Source organism: Pseudorca crassidens, chromosome 4 (genome assembly GCF_039906515.1).
Source record: "Pseudorca crassidens isolate mPseCra1 chromosome 4, mPseCra1.hap1, whole genome shotgun sequence".
Lineage (NCBI taxonomy): Eukaryota > Metazoa > Chordata > Mammalia > Artiodactyla > Delphinidae > Pseudorca > Pseudorca crassidens.
In genome coordinates, this window is record NC_090299.1 from 104623989 (window position 1) to 104644805 (window position 20817).

The 20817-nt window shown below is 41.8% G+C and overlaps 1 protein-coding gene across 8 annotated transcripts in view; it reads left to right on the forward strand.

Annotated features, from left to right (window-relative positions):
* SLC4A4 (solute carrier family 4 member 4) overlaps positions 1 to 20817 on the forward strand; it is a 354963-nt gene that overhangs the window by 39228 nt on the left and 294918 nt on the right. For 4 of the 8 annotated variants that reach the window (XM_067736224.1, XM_067736227.1, XM_067736225.1 and 1 more), the window contains exons 1-2: positions 11848 to 12010; positions 12345 to 12418. In XM_067736224.1, the coding sequence (XP_067592325.1) occupies positions 11883 to 12010; positions 12345 to 12418 (202 nt within the window). In that variant the 5' untranslated portion in view covers positions 11848 to 11882. Of the gene's footprint in view, positions 1 to 7662; positions 7839 to 11844; positions 12011 to 12344; positions 12419 to 20817 lie in introns of those variants that run through there. The other 4 variants (XM_067736230.1, XM_067736233.1, XM_067736226.1 and 1 more) reach the window with 4 other exon arrangements.

The window sequence follows — 20817 nt, forward strand, 5'->3', positions numbered from 1 at the left end:
TTGCTTACATTTTTCCGTAGCAGTATCACCCCCTAACATATTATACAATTTACTTTTGAATTTTGTTGATTGTATGTTTTTCCACTATGGATTTATCCTTAGCGCCTAGAATAAGGCCTATTCATAGTAGCCACTCAATAAATTGGTTAACTGAATGAGTAGAGAAGTTAAACTTTGGAAAATTTGATCACAAGTATATACACTGAGAGATTCCTTGAGGAAAATGAAGGATAAACTTTGAACAGTATTGTGGAAAGAGACATTGGTAAGGGAAAATAGACTAGAGAAGTATCTTCATGAAACAGTGAACTGTGCTTATAAAGTTTCTGAGATAAAGTCGGTTTTCTGCTTAATGGTAGAGCCCGTATCATGAGCGATGTACTCTTCGGACTTTGGTACAGTAGATCCTTGGCCTGTGTGAACCTAACAATTGTGATTTCGGCTATTTGCGGGGAGCCCTGAAGGGTCATACCATGTAGTCATTTGTGCTTTATAGAGACATTAGTGGTGACCCCCTGTGCCACTGGTGAGCCCAGACTGAGCCTGGTGGATGGCCCACCCCCTGCACTGCCTGTCATCCCGGTAGCCTTCTTTTCCTTGGGAATTCAGAAACTTGTATAGTTACACTTGACCACACATTATATCAGAAATTGTATGTTACGGTGATATTTGTGAATTTGAGCATTTGCAAAACAGGGTTGGGGAGGAGTTTTATGAATGTCAAGGGTCTGTATACTCTGTAGGTATTCTGGTGAGTCTGCTCTTTCACCAAAGTTCTGTTTAAATTTGTGATCCTGAGTTCCTAAAGAGTTTGGAACAGATCAATCAAATTAGCTAAAGGGAGGCAGCATGACATGTAGTGGTTAAGAGTACAGACCTATAGATCTAGACCACCTGGGTTTCAATCCTGACTTCGACAGTTAGCTGTGTGACTTCGGGTAAGTAACTAAATCTCGCTGTGCCTCAGAGATGTTGATGATAAAAATGGTACATACCTCATTAGATTATTGTGAGAATGCAATGAGCTGATGATATTTGTAAAGCAGTTACAGCAGTGGCTGGCACATAGTAAGCTTAACCTAAGTGTTTGCTGAATAAAAATAAAGACATTTATTTGGGAAGCCTGTTAGAGGATACTTCAACTTCTGGCCCATAGATACACCAAGATAGGGAAAGAGGTGAGTGTAAGTGATATAATTTGAAGTTATAGGAAGGCATACTGAAGTTAAGTAATATGAAAAAAAATTCTTGAAGGTAATCCCTGATGGACATCGGTTGGTTAATTTTGAAGGAGTATGAGAGAGTGGTTAAGTTAAACTTCCTGCCTGGTCTTCTTGTCACACTTGCTGTGTGATTTGGGGTAAATTATTAACTTCAAATTACAACTGTAAATGGGTATGTTAAAAGTATTTACCTTATGGGGTTGTCATGAGGATTGAATCAAACAAGCATTGTAAAGTGCTTAGCACAATACCTGGCATGTAGAAAATGTTTTAAACGTGGGACTTTTAAGGAATTAATCGATGAAGAGAATCCCTACTCTCAGTCCCTACATTTTTACAGGTATTGAAGTCCTTTAGCTAAAACCTTCATCCCTGTCTTATTATTAAGCCAGCTGGGCAAAATTTTACAGCATCATGAATGAAATAATGTGTGCATGGTGCTTAACACATTGCCTGGCATGTAGCAAGAGCTCAATAAAATGCCAGGAGCCTTGTCCTTGCCAGCAGATGTGGTGGTTCAAGATGGAAGATGTGAATGGTGTGGCTGCCACTTTGGGTAGGGTTGGGAAGGGAAGGCTGCTTTCTCCACTGTTAGCTCTGGGTGTCAGAGGTGGGATCTCAGGAGCTGTACCTGCGCAGATGCCATTCAGCTGACTCCCAGCACTGTGTCCTGGAACAAACACCTACTCTGGAGTCCCCATCCACCTGCCAACCTGGATCTGACCTGAGGTCACTGGAGAAGCCACAATGAATGTATGCAAAGTCACAGACTCAAATGAGAAGTATGAATTAACTCTGGATATCCGGGCTATCCCTGTACTAATTACTACAGACAATTAACATTAACTATGTATAAATTTAAAGTTAGGCTGCAATTTCCAGAGCTCAAAGTTTATGTTGACATTTCAAATCCTAATTTCCTTTTGCAGGTAGTTGCTATCCAGCTTCTGTATTGGTTTACCTAAACACATTACAGAGTTTTATTTGTCCAGTTTCAGGCCTGAGGAACAAAATTGAGCTTTCTCATAGCTTCTCATGCTTCTTCTGGATTTTTTTTTAATTAATTTATTTTTTAAATTTTATTTATTTATTTTTGGCTGCATTGGGTCTTCGTTGCTGCGCGTGGGCTTTCTCTAGTTGCGGCGAGCGGGGGCTATTCTTCGTTGCGGTGTGCGGGCTTCTCATTGTGGTGTCTTCTCTTGTTGCGGAACACAGGCTCTAGGCACATGGGCTTCAGCAGTTGTGGCTCGCGGGCTCTAGAGCACAGGCTCAGTAGTTGTGGTGCACAGGCTTAGTTGCTTCACGGCATGTGGGATCTTTCCGGACCAGGGCTCGAACCCATGTCCTCTGCTTTGGCAGGCAGATTCTTAACCACTGCGCCACCAGGGAAGCCCTCTTCTGGATTTTTAAAGCAGTATAAGCTGTGATTTAAGTTCATTCATTCATATAGTCGTTAAGCACATATTTACTTAGAACCTACTATGTGACAGATCTAGGTACCTCTTAAGTTTTTAGTTTTAAGCAGACAAGGGGAAATTCTCATTTGAACTTAATTCTGCATATCACAGTGCAGTTACGGTCTATGTGAAAGGTTAAGTTCTAAAGTTAGGCAATAAGGAAAAAATTAGATAGTTAAGATTATTCTTTAAAAAATCACTTAATTCATCCATAGACGTAACATTTTTCAAGGGATACAACATAGCCATTTCCCCCTCTGACTTTGGAGCAAATCAGTGTTTTGACAAGTAATTGAAAGTTAGCTTGTGTATGGGGTTCATGTTTGAAAACTACATATAGGGTCTTTACACTTAGAGATGCACTTAGGACCAAACATGTATGTACCCTCACTGTACCCCTTCCTCAATGGTTGATTGATCAATCCATTCATTCATCAACATTTGATGAGTACTTACTATGTGTAGCGCCGATGCTTGACCCTGGAGGTAGAAAGGCTCTAGAAAGATGATACTCACTCTCAAAGACCTCATACGGTGGTGGGGACAACTGCCATGATGTGTCCAAGGACAGTTGCTTGAGGTTAAATAAATGATAGTGCAGTGTTGTACCTGCTGCGTGAGAAGCAGACACGTTCAAGGAGCCAATGGAGAACAGAGGAAGAAGCATGGCTCTTCTTGGGGAAGGATGTGTTTGAGAGTGTAGAGAGCATTCTAGAGAGTTGGATCTTGAAGAATGGGTTAACTAGGATGACATGGTATTTAGAGGAAACAGCACGCACACGAAGGCATGGTAGCCTGTTCAGGGAATGGAATGGCGTGGAGAGTGGCCAGAGCTACGTGTGGAAGGGCTCATGATAAGCCTTAAATTTCATGTTGAGCAGTTTGGACTTCATCTTCAATGTAATGAATGATCTTTAAAAGAAGAATGATACCAGATTTGTTCTGTAGATGGATGGATAAGTGGGGAGTGAGTCCAGAGCCAGGAAGATCAGTTAGAAGCCATTGGTGGGAGGGCAGGTAGCATTCCAGCCCCGATACACTCACTTCTAAGCCTGGACATGTTGGCGCATGCGTTGCAGGATGGGTTTCCAGCTATAGATGCCCTTTCCCCCACTTTTACCCTGTGGGCCTCCCCTTCTTTCCTTTGCTCTGCCTTCTTTACTTGGCTGCTGGTTCGGTCTGGCTCTTGGCTGGAGGGCTGGCTGCAGGGAGGATTTGGGGGACAGGATGGATGTGCCCACTGCTTCCCTCCTGGCTCTCCCATGGAGTAGCCCCAGCCTTCCAGTTCTCGCCTGAACTCTCTCTTAGAACCTTTCTGTTTTCATACCTGGGCCCTTGAAGAAGGGCAGTTGAAAGTTAAGAGTTGAGAAGGGAGCCTCCTTTTCCTGTTCCTAACAGTCAAAACTCTGAGAAAACTTTCGGTGGGCAAAGTGCTGAATTTTTGATGTAGGAAGTCTGGTCAGAAGCAGAAGCATATGGATCAGAAGCAAGTGGATCAGCCCATTAAAAAAAATTAAAGGGTGTAAGGGTAAGTCAGGCGGATGTCCCAGGGGGTCAGGCAAGCCGTTCCCTTTTCAGCACTTAATACCCTCTCTACAATTTCTCCCTTCATCTGTCAACCTCCCCTGAGCCTCCAGGCCCTTCCTCTCCCTTCATGCTGTCTCCATCCTGCTACTAGTTCTTTCCCTGTCCTTTATTGCTGAGCCTGCTCCAGCCTTTCAGAGCTCAGTCAGCAGTCTGAGGACAGTGCAGGAGACCTTGCCCCAACATGCAGAAGATGGGAGAGAGGAGTTTGATCCTTGGCCTTGAGGGGCAGTTTATTGCTGGTCTCCCCAGTTGACACTCCCGTGCATTTGCTTACGGGGACAGAACTAGACCTTTGGGCTTGTAAGACTGTTAATAACTCTACTATACTCTCTGGACCCTTGGGACCTTAGATTTAGATTGAACTAAAATTAATTGAATATATTTACTCTGGGAACTTACTTACTTAATACCCTAAATCACTTATGAAGTGTTTTAGGGTCATTTTAAAGTACACTGAAGCGAGAGGTTAACTAACTTTCCCAAGGTTACACAGTTACTAAAGGGCACATCTGGGATTTGCACTCACTTTTACCTGATTCTGCATATGTGTAGATGGACCAGCTTCTGTAACTGGCCATCGTATTAAATAAAGTTTCCAGGGGAAATTTTAAAAAAGAGATTTGAAATGACCTTTTCTAAATTGAAATTTTTATTGAAATAATTGTAGATTCACATGTATATTTGAGAAATAATACAGAGAGATCACTTGTATACTGCCAGTATTCCCCACCATTAACATTTTGCAAAACTTTAGTACAGTATCACGACCAGGATTTTGGCACTGATATGATTCACTGATCACTTAATGATCCACTTATTCAGATTTCCTCAGTTTTATTTGTAGTCATTTCTTTGTATGGGTGTATGTGTGTGTTTTCAGTTCTGTACAATTTTATCACCTATGTAGATTCGTGTATTTATCACCACAGGTAAGATGCTGAACAGGACCAACTCAGCAAGGACCTTTCATGTTGCTCTTTTATAACTGTGAGCACCACCCGCTGCCATCTCTATACTCTGGTCACCACTAACCTGTCCTTCGCATCTAAAATTTTGTCATTTCAAAAATGTTGTATAAATGGAACCATACAGTAACCTTTTGGGATTGGCCTTTTTCATAGCCTAATCTCTTGGAGATTCATTCAATTTACTTTTTTTTCACCAATAGTTTGTTTCTTTTTATTGCTAAGCAGTATTCCACGGTATGGATATACCAGTTGGTTTAACCATTCACCTGTTGAAAGACATCTGGGCTAATTACTAGTTTTTGGCTATTACAAATAAAGCTGCTCTGAACATTCATGTACAGGTTTCTGTGTGAACATAAGTTTTCACTTCTTTAGGATAAATGCCCAAGAGTGCAAATGAACTTTTAATGCAGTTCATATATCCAGAATTATGTTTGGCGTGCTCCTGCTCTGGATTCCATTTTCACCTTTTATCCAGTCTGATTTCGTGTGGGGCTGTCACCCCTTTCTCCCTGACCTCGGGCCTGTTTACATTTCCAGACTGCTGAGGGCACTCCTGAACTCTGTGGAGGGGATTTGCTTTGCTTTGCTGCCGCCTGATCGCTGGGACTTGCCTCTGCCATTAGTCATGCTTATCAGGTTTGCCACATTGATGTTTCTTTCTCCCAGCACCTACGTCCAGAGCTCCAGGAGTCTCTACAGTTAAGCCCACACCCGCGTTCTTCTCCCTTCCTCCCTGCGGGAGTGGAAGGCCCTCTCAGCACCCGACGAGGTGAAGTTAGGAAGGAAACAGTTGCAGCTTTTCCTCCGCCCCTGCTGTCCACTTCCCTGTAGTGAATACGTGTTGCCGAGAGATGGCAGTGCTCTTTGCAGCCACTGGGATTGCTCTCCCCTGTCGCCTGTGCTTTGGAGAACCGATGTTGTTCTTTATGTGTACGTTGAAAATGTGGACAGCAGATTTTCCAAAACAACAAAGGCACCAGTAAAACACTGTGTGGTTTACAAACTTTGAAAGAAGACATCACGTTGGCAAATAATGGGTGATGAAAACGGTTCCCCACTTCTTAGAGATGAGTTGAATAGGAAATAGAATTCGGGGATGTGTGTGTGAGGGTATAATTTTAGATGTCAGTACTGGTGGTTGCATTCTGTGTGGCTCCTGAAAAAGACCTGTGAAAATACTGATTTTTTTGCCTCCCATCTGATCTAAGACCAGCCAAGGAGCAAGGAGAGCCTGCATTTGAGCTCTGAGACTTGAGATGAACCCCTTTTAGTCCTCAAGGAAAGGCCCTTATGCACAGTGTAAATATAATTTTCACGACAGCAACAGCTAATACTAATAATACAACTCTTCACTTCCTGGTATTTGTCCACTCCCCTGTGTGCGTCACTTCGGTGTGTGCGGGCATGTGTGTAAACATTTGCTGTGCACAGGAAAGCTGTTGTAAAGTGAGAGATTATGGGGTTCCCTTGCTGTTGTAAACAGCTAGTGAGGATAAAGTGAGATGAGCTTTAATGTGAGGTTAACTGATTAACTTTTAAGTTGTACGCATGGAAAGAACCGGTGGTGTCCAAGTCGGGTATGGACTTGTGAACAACTGGAGCCGTTCTGCTCCCTAGGGTGCCATGGTCTGGTGCCTTTTTGGAAGCAGTCAGAAAGCCCCACTGTTCATTCGATCCACGTGCGGCTTGGTTAAGTGGAGAACAGGGTGTGGAGGAGAGGGGGTTGGCTCTGGGAGTGGGGCTACAGCCCCAGAATGATTCCTCTGTGTACACACCAGTGTGCCAAGGTCAGAGGGCTGTTTTCCGCTTTCCTGGGTCTGGGTGCTGCTGCGGCTGTGACCCTGCAGCTCAGAACCTAGCCGCGGTCCTGGGGTGGCAAGGGAACACGTGGCTCCACCTTAAGCAGCAGCCTTTTTGCTGCTAGTGCATCCTTTGGCAAAAGCCTTCAGTTAGGAGGAGAATTGCTCTGCATAAAGTTATAACCCTGAAACCAGATGCTGTTACTATAGAGACGAGTGAAATGCTGGCGTGGGAGACAGAACAGGGGAGGGATGGGAGAAGGGAGGTGGGAGGGCAAGCGAGGCTAATCTAAAGGCTAGCACACCAAAGACCTTCAACCTTTAGCAGCACTGTGACAGGGCTCACATTCTGAAACTTGTGTGCTGGCGGCCTGCCACTTGCTGACGGGCTGCGTGGCAGCTGCTTGCTCTGTGTGGACTAGCTGGTGAGCACGTTGGCAGTTGGCGAGGGCTCTAGGGGTGGGAACTCAGAGGAGTGGAATGTAGATGGGTGCCCATGGCCCAATGGCTGACAGTTTTGCACACATGTTTCTCGTGCCGGGCTTAAGTCACCCTTACAAGCCTGTTCGGCGATTAGGACCGGCTGCTGAGAGCTGGTCCGTTTCGCAGCAGATTTGACATGTGTTACAGTTAAATCACTTTTGTGTCCCAGAATAATGGAGGATGAGAGAAGCCCCACATTGTGTGGACTTCTGGGGAAGGGGTCGAACTTCTACTGTCAGAGGCCCTGTTGAAGGAAGGCAGTATCGGCCCCGTGTGGATTTTATACTGACTGGTATGACCCTTATCCCCGTGATGATGGTGAGAAGCTTGCAAATCTGTTCTGAACTTTGCCTCACGCTGGCGATGCGAGCAACCTAGGGAGCTGTTTAGAAGCATGCTCCTTCCCTTCTTTGTTTTCAGCAAGTGCAGTTCGTGTGAAAGGAACATTTCAGAATGGATTTGGGGGCCTGATTAGGGACCAGATGAGTTCATTTCTTCTTCCTGGTAGAGGGGAAATCTGGTTGGGTCAGACCGTCATTTTGAAAGATATCTCTGTCTTACTAATAATAGCAAGCAACTGCTGAGAGGATTTGGTGGGGAGGGCGAACACAAACCCAAATAATTGACGCTTGTGGTGTAAAGATGGAAGAAAGCTGTAAAATCCCTGTACTTGGTGCAAAAGCCCAGATGTGCCAGGCTGCACTTGGTCTTGACCGGGAGAGGGCTGCTTTGGGCGTGCAGGTTTTATATTTTCAGTTTGCATTTTCTTTTTCACTTCCTACAGGGAGGAGGAGGCTGCTTACAGATTCTCTGCATTGTCCATCAGAAAGAACTAGGTTTCTAATTACTTGCTATGTATAGTCTTGGAGGGAATGTGAAATATGTATCAAAGAGCCAAAGAATGCCCCAACCATTATTCTCTCTCTAACTCAGACAGAGCCTGGGGACAGTGCTTCAGTTAGGCTGGATGGTTTTCTCCACCCAGGAAGAGGGCTCTGGGCATTCACGTTTGTACGGTCTCCTTCAATTGTTACTGCTTTCTTCCTTTAATTCTGCTTTGATTGTTTGTTGTATGCGATTTTGGGAAGGGCTTAGGTGCAAAGGCTAGTAAACATTTTATTTAGGAAATGTGTGAAAAGTCAGTAAATGACTTTGGGACCAGCGTGATTAATGGTGGGGTGCAGAAATGATATTCTGCAGGAAATTGTGTTGGATTCTGTAGATTGATAGGAATGGAAAGCGTTTGTTCTGAGAAGAAATGTGGGCCACACTACTCTTTGTTTCCTGAAGGGGAGACAGTACTATGAATGTAGATGCAGTAGTACAGGACTCCAGGATTTTGTTGTGTTTCCAAGGCCTTTTAAGGAAATTTCTCCATTAAGCTGTCATCCTTACCTAGGTCTACGAGTGCTGTATTACTGATGGGGTCTTGTTCTTTGGACCAGCCCTCAGATTGCTAGGGGAAGTCTTCGAGAAGGCAGATATGATTACACTAGAGCCTCTGTCTGTCTTGCTCATCACTGTATCTCCAGTGCCCAGAAGGGTGCATGGCACCTAGTAGGTACTCAGCAAATATTTACTGAATGAATGAATGGAGGAGGGCAGGAAAGAGAAGAGGGAATGACTGAATGCTGCCTGTGTGTCTAGCACTGTGCATGGTATGTTTGAAGTACTTTGGTCATCGTTACCAATGACCTCCATATTGCCAAACCCAAGTTTTTCTTCTCTGTCTCCGTCTTTCTCAGCCTCTCGATAACGGCCCTCTCCTCTTTCCTCAACTTCCTTGACATCACTCTGTCCTGGTTTTCCTCTTACCTCATTGACTGCTTTTGTTCCTCTGCTCTGCTTGTAAATGTTGGCATGCCCGGCATGCCTGGCACAGGATCTTAGGTCAACTCCTCTATTTCTGTATTTTATTCCTGAATTTCATCTAGTAATAGCTTCAGATACTAGCTTTATTCATTGATTCCCCAATTTTTATCTCCAACCTTAGGCTTCTGAGCGCTAGCCTTAGACCTCCATCTAGTTGTGTGCCTGACAGTTCTTTTTTAATATATAATAAGCATCTCAACCATAAAGTGGCCAGAAAAGAACCCTTGGTTCCTCCCCTGAAACCTGTTTCTCCCATAGTCTTCCCTGGGCTCCTGAGATAGTTTGTTAGTTTCTTTTGTCTCCTGACTATGCACTTTTCACATAGCAGCCAGAGTGATCCTTTATTATTATTATTATTTTATTTATTTATTTATTTATTTTTCCCTTTGCAGTACGCAGGCCTCTTACTGCTGTGGCCTCTCCCGTTGCGGGGCACAGGCTCCGGACGTGCAGGCTCAGCGGCCATGGCTCACGGGCCTAGCCGCTCTGCGGCATGTGGGATCCTCCCGGACCGGGGCACGAACCCGTGTCCCTTGCATCGGCAGGTGGACTCTCAACCACTGCGCCACCAGGGAAGCCCCAGAGTGATCCTTTAAAAGGCAAAACAGCTCAAGTCACTTTCCATCTTGAAACTCTTCAGAGGCTGCCGTAACACCTAAAATTCTAACTTCTTACCATGAGCTGCATGGCCCTGATTCCCTCCTGCATTGTCACCTCCGGTTGATCTCCTGTCTATCTGTGCAGGCTCACTGACCTTGCTCTGTTCCTATAACATGCTAAACTTCTTCCCACCTTAAGGCCTTTGCCCTTGCTATTCCCTTTGCTTGGAATGTTCTGCCCTCAGATTGTCAAATGCCTGGTTCCTTCCTGTCATTTTCATCTCTGCTCAAATGTCACCTCCTCAGAATCCACATCTGAACCACCTTATGCTAAGTAGCCCCCTGCCTTATTATTATTTTTTTCTGCAAAGCAATTAATGCTAAGATTACCTTGTTCATCTATTTATTATTAGTTTTTGAGACATTTTGTCTGCCTTATTCAAAAATATATTCCCCTCCCTCTCAAGAGTGCCAGGAACATAGCAGACACTAAATAAATATTTGCTGAATCAGTAAATATGTTGAATTATTTAATCTTCATGGGAACCAGAGGCTCACAGAGGCTGGTAACTGACTTGACCTCTCAGATCTTCAAGGCATTTTCTTTTCTACTCTGATCCTGCTGGCTGATCCATGTCCTGTTTTTATTTAGTTTTATATTTTTAGTTTGAGTAGAGAAAAGGAAAAAAGATGAACTTTTACGTATAAGACCCACATCCCTGAAAAAGGATATTCTGCAAGTTTCCAAAAGTAATGAGTTTCTTAATGGCATTGTCCACCAATAAAGGTCAGGTGAAGAAGAAAGGAAGGAAACAAACCTTTATTAAACATGTAACAGGTGCTAGGCACAAAACTGAGTGCTTTCATGTGTGTTACCTGATTTGAATTTCCTACAAGGTTGATATTATCTCCCCCTGTTTTGGAGATGGTAAAACCAAGGCTCAAAAAAGTTGGATACTTTGCTCTAGGTGATAGAAATACTAAGAGGTAGAACTAGGTTTTTTGAATCCGGGTCTACCTGACACCATATTTCTGACTTTTTAAGCTCAGATGGTTGCTTTGTGAGATGCTCCTAAAATAGAAAGGAAGAAAAAGATTCAGTGCATATCACATAGATGATAACAAATATGGGAAGCACAAGAATAAGTTATACAGACAGTATGGAAAACAGACCTACAGTACAGTATTCAATACCCGAGCATATAATTGGATGAATGGAATACAGAGTGAACATTTCACTCTCTGGTAGAGCTCATGTACGGTATGACATAGGACAGCTCTCCTCAGAGAACGTTCTTTGTTTCTAGACCGGTACGACACAAGCAGCATTTGAGCAATTCGGGATTTCTTTCTGCTTTCACTATAAATAGAGTTCATGGAATTCTGTATGTCAAAGTTAATGCAATGAAAAGAAGTCACAGAATATGGAAATAAACCTTAACTTATTCTATAAACCAGAGACATGTTTGGCATCTGGAGGCCGTACAAACGCTGTCCTTACTTGGTTGGATCCTGAGGTCTTATTTAGCATAGGAAATTGCAGACATCCTATTATGTAAGGAGACAGGAGGACAGCATAACGTGGCTACAAAATGAAGAACTTTATGCCCTTCAGGGAAGAGTTAACGGGACAGATACACATAGAGAGAGACGTGTGATTAAGAATGTGGAAAATGAATGAATGGGTGGCATATATATGTGACTGTTGCCGAAGCCGGGTTGCTGGATAATCCTCAGATGTCAGATTTCCGTAAGGCCAACATGTGACTCAAAGCTTGCCACTCAACAGAGAACACTGGGCTGTGCTGGTATTAAGAGGCTGGCTGGAAGCTAGGCTTCCACTGTGCACTAGCCTAACTCCCTGTCGCTTTCTGTGCGTGGGTGGGTGTGCATGTGTGCGTGTGTGTGTGTGAGGGTATACATTTTTATGCAGTGGGTGTTTAAAGAGCTAAGCACTGAAGCTGGATTTCCACAAACGATCATCACGAGCACTCCAGGCACACCAAACTTCCTCTCTTGGTATTTTTTTTTCCTTTCATCTTTTTTTGGGGGCGCATCCCAAAGGGGAGAACCCCCAGCATCCAGCCTAAAGGATCGAGATGATTTTCTCTTACCTGTCCCTGTGGGTGCCCTGTCAAGGTTAGAACTGAAGCTATGTGGGACCGGCATATTCTCAAGCACCAATGAGAGGAGCTGAAGGAGTGAAGCAGCAGCAGACACCAAAGGAAGAGGGACTCTGCCCTGTTAACATGAACAGCAGCTTGCAGGTTCACCTGCCCAGAAGCTGGGCTGTGTCCAGTGGCTCACTCCAGGAGAAGTCTGAGCATTCTTTTTTTCTTTTTTATTACTATAGGATGGAGGATGAAGCTGTCCTGGACAGAGGGGCTTCCTTCCTTAAGCATGTGTGTGATGAAGAAGAAGTAGAAGGTGAGCTCGCTGGGTCTGGGGAAGTGTATATTCATATACATATGTCTTTGTAAATAGTAGCACTCATGCATTTCATGTATCTTATAATTTTGAAGTTAAAAACCCAAGCCTATCTGTGGAGTTTCATTAATCTCCACATTTTGCTTCAACACAGAGTAATTCTAAGAACTTCCGTGGACCATCAGAATCTGAATCAGTGTTGTCCCGCATGGTTGACAACAACAACAAAAAGGTCTTACTTTGAAGCAGGTGCCTGTGTTAGCTGTGCCTCTCTGTCAAAAATAAATATTTTGCCAGATAATATTAACTACCTTCCAATGACTAATTCAGGAAAGCTGCTAGATTTATATAAATGTATTTGGCAGTATCTTCTAATATTCTTTCTTATAGCCTGCAGGGTAGAAAAACAGATGTTGCAGAGAGAGAACGATACCATTACTGCAGGAAACATGGGGCTAAGCTGAGGAGTTAAAGAGTGGTAATTATGGATGTGTCTCAGTTAAGAAAAGATGGACAAGCATTTTTTGTTTTTTTGTTTTTTTTTTTACAGGGAAGCCACTTGGGGCTACTTTTCTTTGTGGGAAAGTTTTTAATTACAAATTCAGTTTATTTAATGAATGAATACATTTATCTATTCACTGTATCTATACACTTTTGGACTGAGTTTGGGTAGTTTATTTTTTTACTATCCAAAAGTCTATTATAATATTCTATTATTATCTTTTCAATATCTATATCTGTAGACCCTTTCTTGATGTTGTCGCTCTTACTCTTTTCTTTTTTTAACATCTTTATTGGAGTATAATTGCTTTACAATGGTGTGTTAGTTTCTGAGACAAGCAGTTTTTACTTAAAAAATCTCTAGGACCTCTTTTATTAATGTTCTCCAGTGCCAGTTGAAAATCAAATAAGAGTTAAATTTTAGCTGGTGCTATGGTGCTTTCAGTGTGCCTTTTCTTCTCTTGTCTCTTGACTTATCAATGATGTGGGAATAATACTATTTATTTGACAGTCGTAAGGCAGGGCTTAATTAATATTTATTAAAATAATTATTTGAAGGCGTGACAGGTATACAACATTTATAATGACAGTTTTAAAAACAATCAAGGTTCTAGAAAGTACCCATAAAGTTAAGTAAGACTTCCTGGTGAACCATGTCTTAAATTCTGCCCTTTAAAATCACCTGAGAAAGGATTCATATGTATTTTGGAAACTCCAGTCTGATGGGTACCATTTGGTAATTACTTAATGCCTACCAAGACTTGGACCAGACGGGTGGTGGAGTTGGGAAAAAGAAGGTGGATACTGTGTGTTCTGGAGTGATTCGTCAACCAGACTGAACACCAGGTCCCAGGCAAGTGATACTCCTGTGCCACCTGGGATAGTGTGAATAGTGTGGCCATTATGTTTCCTAGGTAAGTTTCTTCTGACCCTGTAGTGCTGGAGTGTTGGTTCCCCCAGCCCCCCATCTCCCTACTTGCCACATGTATGCTCTTGAGACTGAATAATAAGAATTTGATGCCTACGTTTCTTAGGAAAAAGGAAACCACAATATTTTCTTTCATATTGTTTTATGGGTTCCTTGCACTTTTACAACATGACTGTGGGAAAATGCCAAGTTAGTGAAAGCAAAATAGTGAAACTTTTGTCTGAAGATTCTAGTAACCCATGCTGCTAAGTCTTCATTGTGCTGACTCTGTCACTGTCCCAGTGTCAAAGGGGAGATAAGAATCTTAAAGTTATAGCATATGAATATAAGAAATATTGTAGGAATGAGCAAATATCCTATAATTTCAGGACAATTAAGTAGAAAAATCTGTAAGAAAGCGTGGGGGTGAGATGTGTACTGTGTGTGTGTGTGTGTTCCTTGAGAATAACCTTCTAGCTAAGTTCACAGGAGATGTAAATCACCTCTTGAATTTGTAAGGTCTATAGGACTGACAGCACTCTACTGCAGTAGGATATTGTACATAGGTTTCTTAAGTCTTTGACTAAGAAGTTTTTCCCTTGATTTTCAAGCACAAAATTAAGACAACACTGTAATGAATAGCACACAAATCTGTAGCTGGGTTTCTTTATGGAGAAACAAAAACGGCAAAAGGTAGAGATATCTGTAAAATTGTCTTTGTGATGACTCAACTTGCCACATGGATTTTGTGTATTTTCCTATTCTGGTAAGACTTCTATTTTAATGATTATCTTTCACATTGAGTGGAGCTTGGGTTGATTACATTTCTTTCAAAGCATGTTTAGCTAGTTGCCTGTGGTTGAATCCTGAGGCCCTGTAGGATGGTTGCTTATGGCCATTATTTGGTGGAGAACATCCAACAGTGTGGGCTCCTTATAGCAGAAGTCATGAAACAGTAATTAGGAGCTGTTGTTTCTAATTCAGTGCCCTCCCAGTTGACCCTCCCATTTTCTCACCTGGCTTCATCCACTTTCTCACCTAGCACTTAAATTTTGTAGTAACTCTAGGTGAAAGTGTAAAGAGGTTGAAATGGAGATGGGCTTGATGGCTTATTCATGGTCCCAGTGGTTGAGAGTGAAGAAACAGATGACTTGACTGTCAAGACTTCTAATCAAGATTTTGGGGAATGTTTTCCACAAGGATGTGAGTCTGTCTCATATTTTTAATTGCATAGAGTGTACTTGAAGGAAAGCAGACTGTTATTTTTGTTACGAAGTAGCTGAGTTTCTGGTACATTTATGGCGGAAGTAAGTGCTCCAGGTTTAAGGATCAGAAATTCAGAGGGCAAGGAGCTGAGGGGCTTCCTTCCTTAAGCATGTGTGTGGTGAAGAAGAAGGAGCTGGAACACCTAACATTTCTGTTATCAAATGTGTTTCCTTTTATCCAAGTATTTATTTCTCTTGGCTTCTTGGATAAACATGGTTGAAGTATATTGCAGCACACTTGGCACAAGTGAGCTTAAGATAAAACTTTGTTTCTTAAAGTAATTTGCACAAATAAGGTGCACTCCCATTAAATGATTATTAGGGTGACTTCCAGTAACTCTAGTTACTCTGAAATGTTTATGCTTTGAAAGTTCTTCTTAAGGTCGCTCAGTTTGGGGTGACTGGATTCAGCTCAGCCTGAAGGCAAGAAGAGTCAGATGCTCCCTGGTAGTTCTTTCTAATGCTGTAGCTCTGAGCAGGGGAGACAGGTTGAGATTTCCAACCATACCCTCAGTTCACCTGCTTCAACTTTACTCTCAGTGGGTGGTGTGACACTTAATCCACATTCTAAAAACTCAATAGAAAACCATCAGCTGCAAAACTCACTAAGAATAGAGTGAGTCAGAAGAGGAGTCATCTTCTGTTTAAATAATGAATTTATCTATGTGAGATATATATTTAAAGACCTAAAGCTCGTTTTCACATAATTTGCCTCCTGTGCATTTGTGTTAATGGTTTAAAAAGATACTCTTGAGAAAGGAAACCAAGTGTGGAATTTAATCTTTAAAATAAAGAGAGGCTTGTATGTCTGTTCTTTCAGTGGCTACCTTCTACTGTGTTTTGTAAAGCTAACATTTTTGGCATAGAGTGGTTACTGTGGATAAACTCATTTAAAATTTGTAACATTTCAGATATCTTATTTGTTTCTGTTCCAAAAGGCTCCCGCCCAGACATTTCCACAGAATTGGTCTATAAATGACAAATTGACATTACCAGAGTGACCCAGAAATGCCCACTATGACGAACAAGACTGATTTTTCATTTCAAACACACTTAATGGAAATTGGCAAACTTTGTTGGGTGAACTGGGGTTGAGATAGGAAGAAAGATCCCAGGTAGCTTTTTCTAGAGGAAGAAATTCTATGGATATTTTATCCGTTAAAAAGTCAGCCAGGATTTTGGATCTGTATGATATAAACAGATTACTTAATATTCTCATATTTTGCAATAGGGGAAAAAGAGCAAACTCCACCTTATCCTTGAGATAAAGCCTTGGCTCTGCAAGGCTAGGTAACTCCCCGGCAAGCCTTGGCAACTCTGACTTCACGAGGAGGGGCCTTTTCTTAACATCAAGCCTACCCAGCAACTCAGGAAGCATAAAGTACAGCAAGACAATATTGGCTGAAATGGGTCTGCATTTCTGAAGTTTGATCGGTGCTCTAAATGCCATTATGATGTATTGGGGTGGTTTTCCTCTTCCATTGAAAACCAAGTCCAAAAGGAAGTGTGCTCCCATCTGTCCAAATGGAAGAATAATTCTACAAATTCTCATGTCTACTGATGGATATTAAGAGAGAGAGTATGGTTGAAACTGCATGGAATTTACAGGAAGGTTATTTTTAGGGAAATAAAAGTAAAAAAGTTGGACAGGGTCTGGAACAAAGTAGACGTTCACTAAATATTTTGTTAAAAGAAAGAATGAATAAATGAATGTGTAAATAAACTAAATGAAGCATATATAGAATTACTTTATATAGTCCTCTAAAATCTTTGTTTAAATTTTTTTAGTTAGAAATTTGGTTCTCTTACTTCTCTTAGTCAAATGAGATGATATAGTCTCTGATGATCCTATGTTTGCTATTAATCCCATTTGATTTTGCAAAGATCATTGATATATTTATATCATTTATATTGATAAGAAAAAAAAGCCCCTAAAACACCTCCAACCTTATTCTTCTTCCTTCCTCTGCTCTGTATTTTGAGGAGAGAGACTAAAATGATGAAATGGTGGCTTTTGTATTTTTGGAGGTCAGGATCTCAACATTTTACAGACATGAAATCATAATGACTTAAACCTATTTTTCACTAGAGGATATTGTGATGATGTATTTATGTGTATTGGAGGAGGTAGTATGCTAAAGAAAAAGTGGAGCCTGGTGGACATTTGTTAATAATTACAATGGTCAAAAACGTAATTGCCGAGAAGGAGTGAATGAAAACCTATCAGCTGGGAAGGGAGGGGCTGAGTCCAAGCGGGTGCTATTCTGAGCGCAGGATGTAAGTGTCCGGTTGCATTTTGCTGACCTCCTCTCTCCTGTTCACTCTAATTGCTCCGAAACAGTGTGTACAGAGGAAATACTTGGGCAAATATTGCTGAAGGAAAAGCCTTCTTGAAAGAAACAATGTATCCACACGTTGGAGAGCTTGAAGGAAATGCGGTGAGGTGTTTAAGGGTTGATGCTTGGGTTCCCAGAGCATGTTGAGCCCACGCAGACCTTTCCCAGTGTCCTGCTGCTTTCTCCTTGTGGCTCCAGCTGAAAGCCCGCCAGAGGGCCTAAAGCACGCAATACTTAGCTCTCTGACACCTCCTGCTGTGTCAGTGACATTAAATATTTGTATATAGATTTCTTGGATGATAATTCCATGGGTTTTTGAAACTGGAGTCAGACATCCCTTCCCAGAGTTTTCCAATTGTAGAGAATTCCCTGGTAGTGTAGTACGGGCTAAAGCCCTCTAGAAGCCACTTTCTGTCCTAGGTGACTACATTCTTTTATGGCAAGAGGCATACAAAATTGAACTTGGTACTTGAGTTGTGTTTTACAAGGATTCAGAAATAATACACTTGGAGCATATTTTGTCTATAGTTGAGTTTCTTTTTCAAAGCTTTGTATCTGCTTATATTTTTTTTTTGCGGTACGCGGGCCTCTCACTGCTGTGGCCTCTCCCGTTGCGGAGCACGGGCTCCGGACGCGCAGGCTCAGCGGCCATGGCTCACGGGCCCAGCCGCTCCGCGGCATGTGGGATCTTCCCGGACCGGGGCACGAACCCGTGTCCCCTGCATCGGCAGGCGGACCCTCAACCACTGCGCCACCAGGGAAGCCCCTCTGCTCATATTTTTGAGACATATTATTTCATATTTATTTTTGGGAGTCTCTGTCATTTGTGTTATTCATGTGTTATTAAAGCAGAGAGGCTAAGCATCGGTTTGGAAATAAAAGTTTAAAACTTGCTGTATTGCTGAAGCATTGCATAAATGAAGGACGAAACTTAGAGTTTGGATTTTGAATTTCTCAGTTCTGTAAAATGAGAATAATAGAACATGTCATTCACCGTAGAACTGTTTAAATAATTACCAGAAATAATGTTGCTGCTGTACCTGGCATTAGGCATAGGAGTGCTTTATACTATACCACTGTCTGTCCTTTTGCTTTCTGATTGATACAGTCTCACCAATAATTTTTTTTGGCGCATTGTGGCTTGTGGGATATTAGTTCCCTGACCAGGGATTGAACCTGGGCCCACAACAGTTAAAGCACAGAGTCCTAACCACTGGACCACCAGGGAATTCCCCTCACCAATAATTTTCCATGATGATTATCATTCCAAAAAATTCGAACTGACCGAAATGATGTTTGTTATTTGCTTAATTCATCTTAGCAAGGCATCTATCCCTTGCCTTCCTAATAACCACGCTTACCTACTGCTTCTTGTATTGGAAAAGGAAAGCTAGAAAGGTCAAGAGAAGTTTCCTGAGGCCTGCTATTTATTTCTCTTTGGATTCATTCTGATTCCCTTTAAGCTCTGGGCGTGAGATCTGATTTCCATGGTTAGTCTGCTCCGACAGACATTACCCCTAGTTTGTGAAACTGTCTCGTTTTTCAAGAGACACACTAACCATGATTGCATACAGGGTAAATTACAAACGCATGCCCACTGTCTAATAAAACCTGCAAAGTTACTTTTTCTGGAAAACAGATTAAAGTGTATGATATTTTCCTACCAATGAGGAGGATTCAAGGGTCTATTATATATGTAATATGTATAAATATATATATATATTTTTTCTTTTTTTCCCTTCCTTGCTCTGCAGCATAGACTAGGGTAATTCTGTCCACTACTGGCTGTTATGTAATTTAGGTGCCATTTCAATGAGATTATTCAATAGTATAGAAGTAATACCAAGTATTCAAACCTGAGCTAAGTATTTCTCCATTTTTATCATTACAAGATTCAGAGTCACTGGGGGAATTGAAAATTGGGACTGATGAGGGAGAGTAGAGTAAGAATGGAATAAAACTGAATAAAGCTCAGTTGAGGCTCTCCCATTGCTCTGGTGAGCATACTGCTGGGATCTGGTTTTGTTTTGTTTTGTTTTACTTTTTTGGCTGATAGCATTTAGGGGACTGAGGTGAGAGCCTGCCATGGCAGGAGTTCACAGGAGGTTCCAAATATTGTACCTCTGAAGCTGCTGATTGCCAGGTGGGATGAAGGTGAAGGGAGGGAGGGTGGTGAGTGACATCCATTAAATCAGCAGTAGAGGCGACTTAAATAACTCCCTTCCCTGAATAGCTGCAAAAGCTTTTAAATCTGGTTAATTGTTTTTACCTTTCTATAGAGTTAGAATTACAAGGCAGCTATCCTAAGTGCGATATCCAACATGTTCACCTTTCTTGATACTGTATTGACTTTGAAAGGAGAACAGACTTTACTTCAACCTCTCCGGACGTGACTTTACCAACTCTTTTCATGGTGGGATACTCAAGAACTTTTACAAGGCCAAAACTTCTGGAAATAAAAACGAATGTTTGAATTTTAGTAAAATTGGCCAACATATCAGCTTTAGAGGGCCAGAATCTCACATTTATGGATTAGTTAAATCACCACCCTACTCTCCAGTTGATTATTAAATTTTCAACACGATTCTATCCCTGTTGAAAAATAAAGACAATGTCTTGGATGTTAAATGAAAGCTCACAGTCAAATCCAGTGGATATAGGTATTTGGCAAATTCAGTCGGTATCTGGGTTGAGATACTTTTATTCAGTCTGCTGTGGGTTAAAGAACATGGTGGGGAACCAGGAGGCTCAGGACCTATTTCTGTTCTTGGCTCTGCCCCGCCTTACTGGGTAACATGAGGCCAATCATGTTTGTGCGGTTATATTTCCTTTGTACAGGGTGCAGTTAATAACCTATCTTCTTATCCACCTGCTAGAGATGCTCTAAGGATTCTTGGATAACACCAGAAAAATACTTTGATATTTGCAGTAAGCCATTGACGAATTACTTAATTTCTGAATCTCAGTTTTTCATACAAAGAAACAGCATTGGTGCTTCTTTATCTCCTAGTCTTGCTAGGGATATAAGGAAACTAATTTGAAATCCCCAGAATGAACCCTGTAGATTTAAGATGTTATCTTCCTTGGTTATATTCCTTGCAGGTGATTTATCTTTGTGCTTAACCCTTTCTCACCAGTGCTTGCTGTGACGGCAGAATGCTTTCAGACTAAAGCTAGTACTGATAACTGGTGATTAACAAATTAGTTGGTTAATATCTATGTTAACTCTTCTTGTTAACTCTGATGGACAGTGCTTTTATTAACTTTTTCTTTAAGCTTATCAAAATGGTAACCAACAGTTGCAGATATATAAGCTTTAATATGTTGCTTTTTCAGGCTCATATGTATCGTTGAAAGTGATAATATATTCCAATTAGGGACATAATTAAT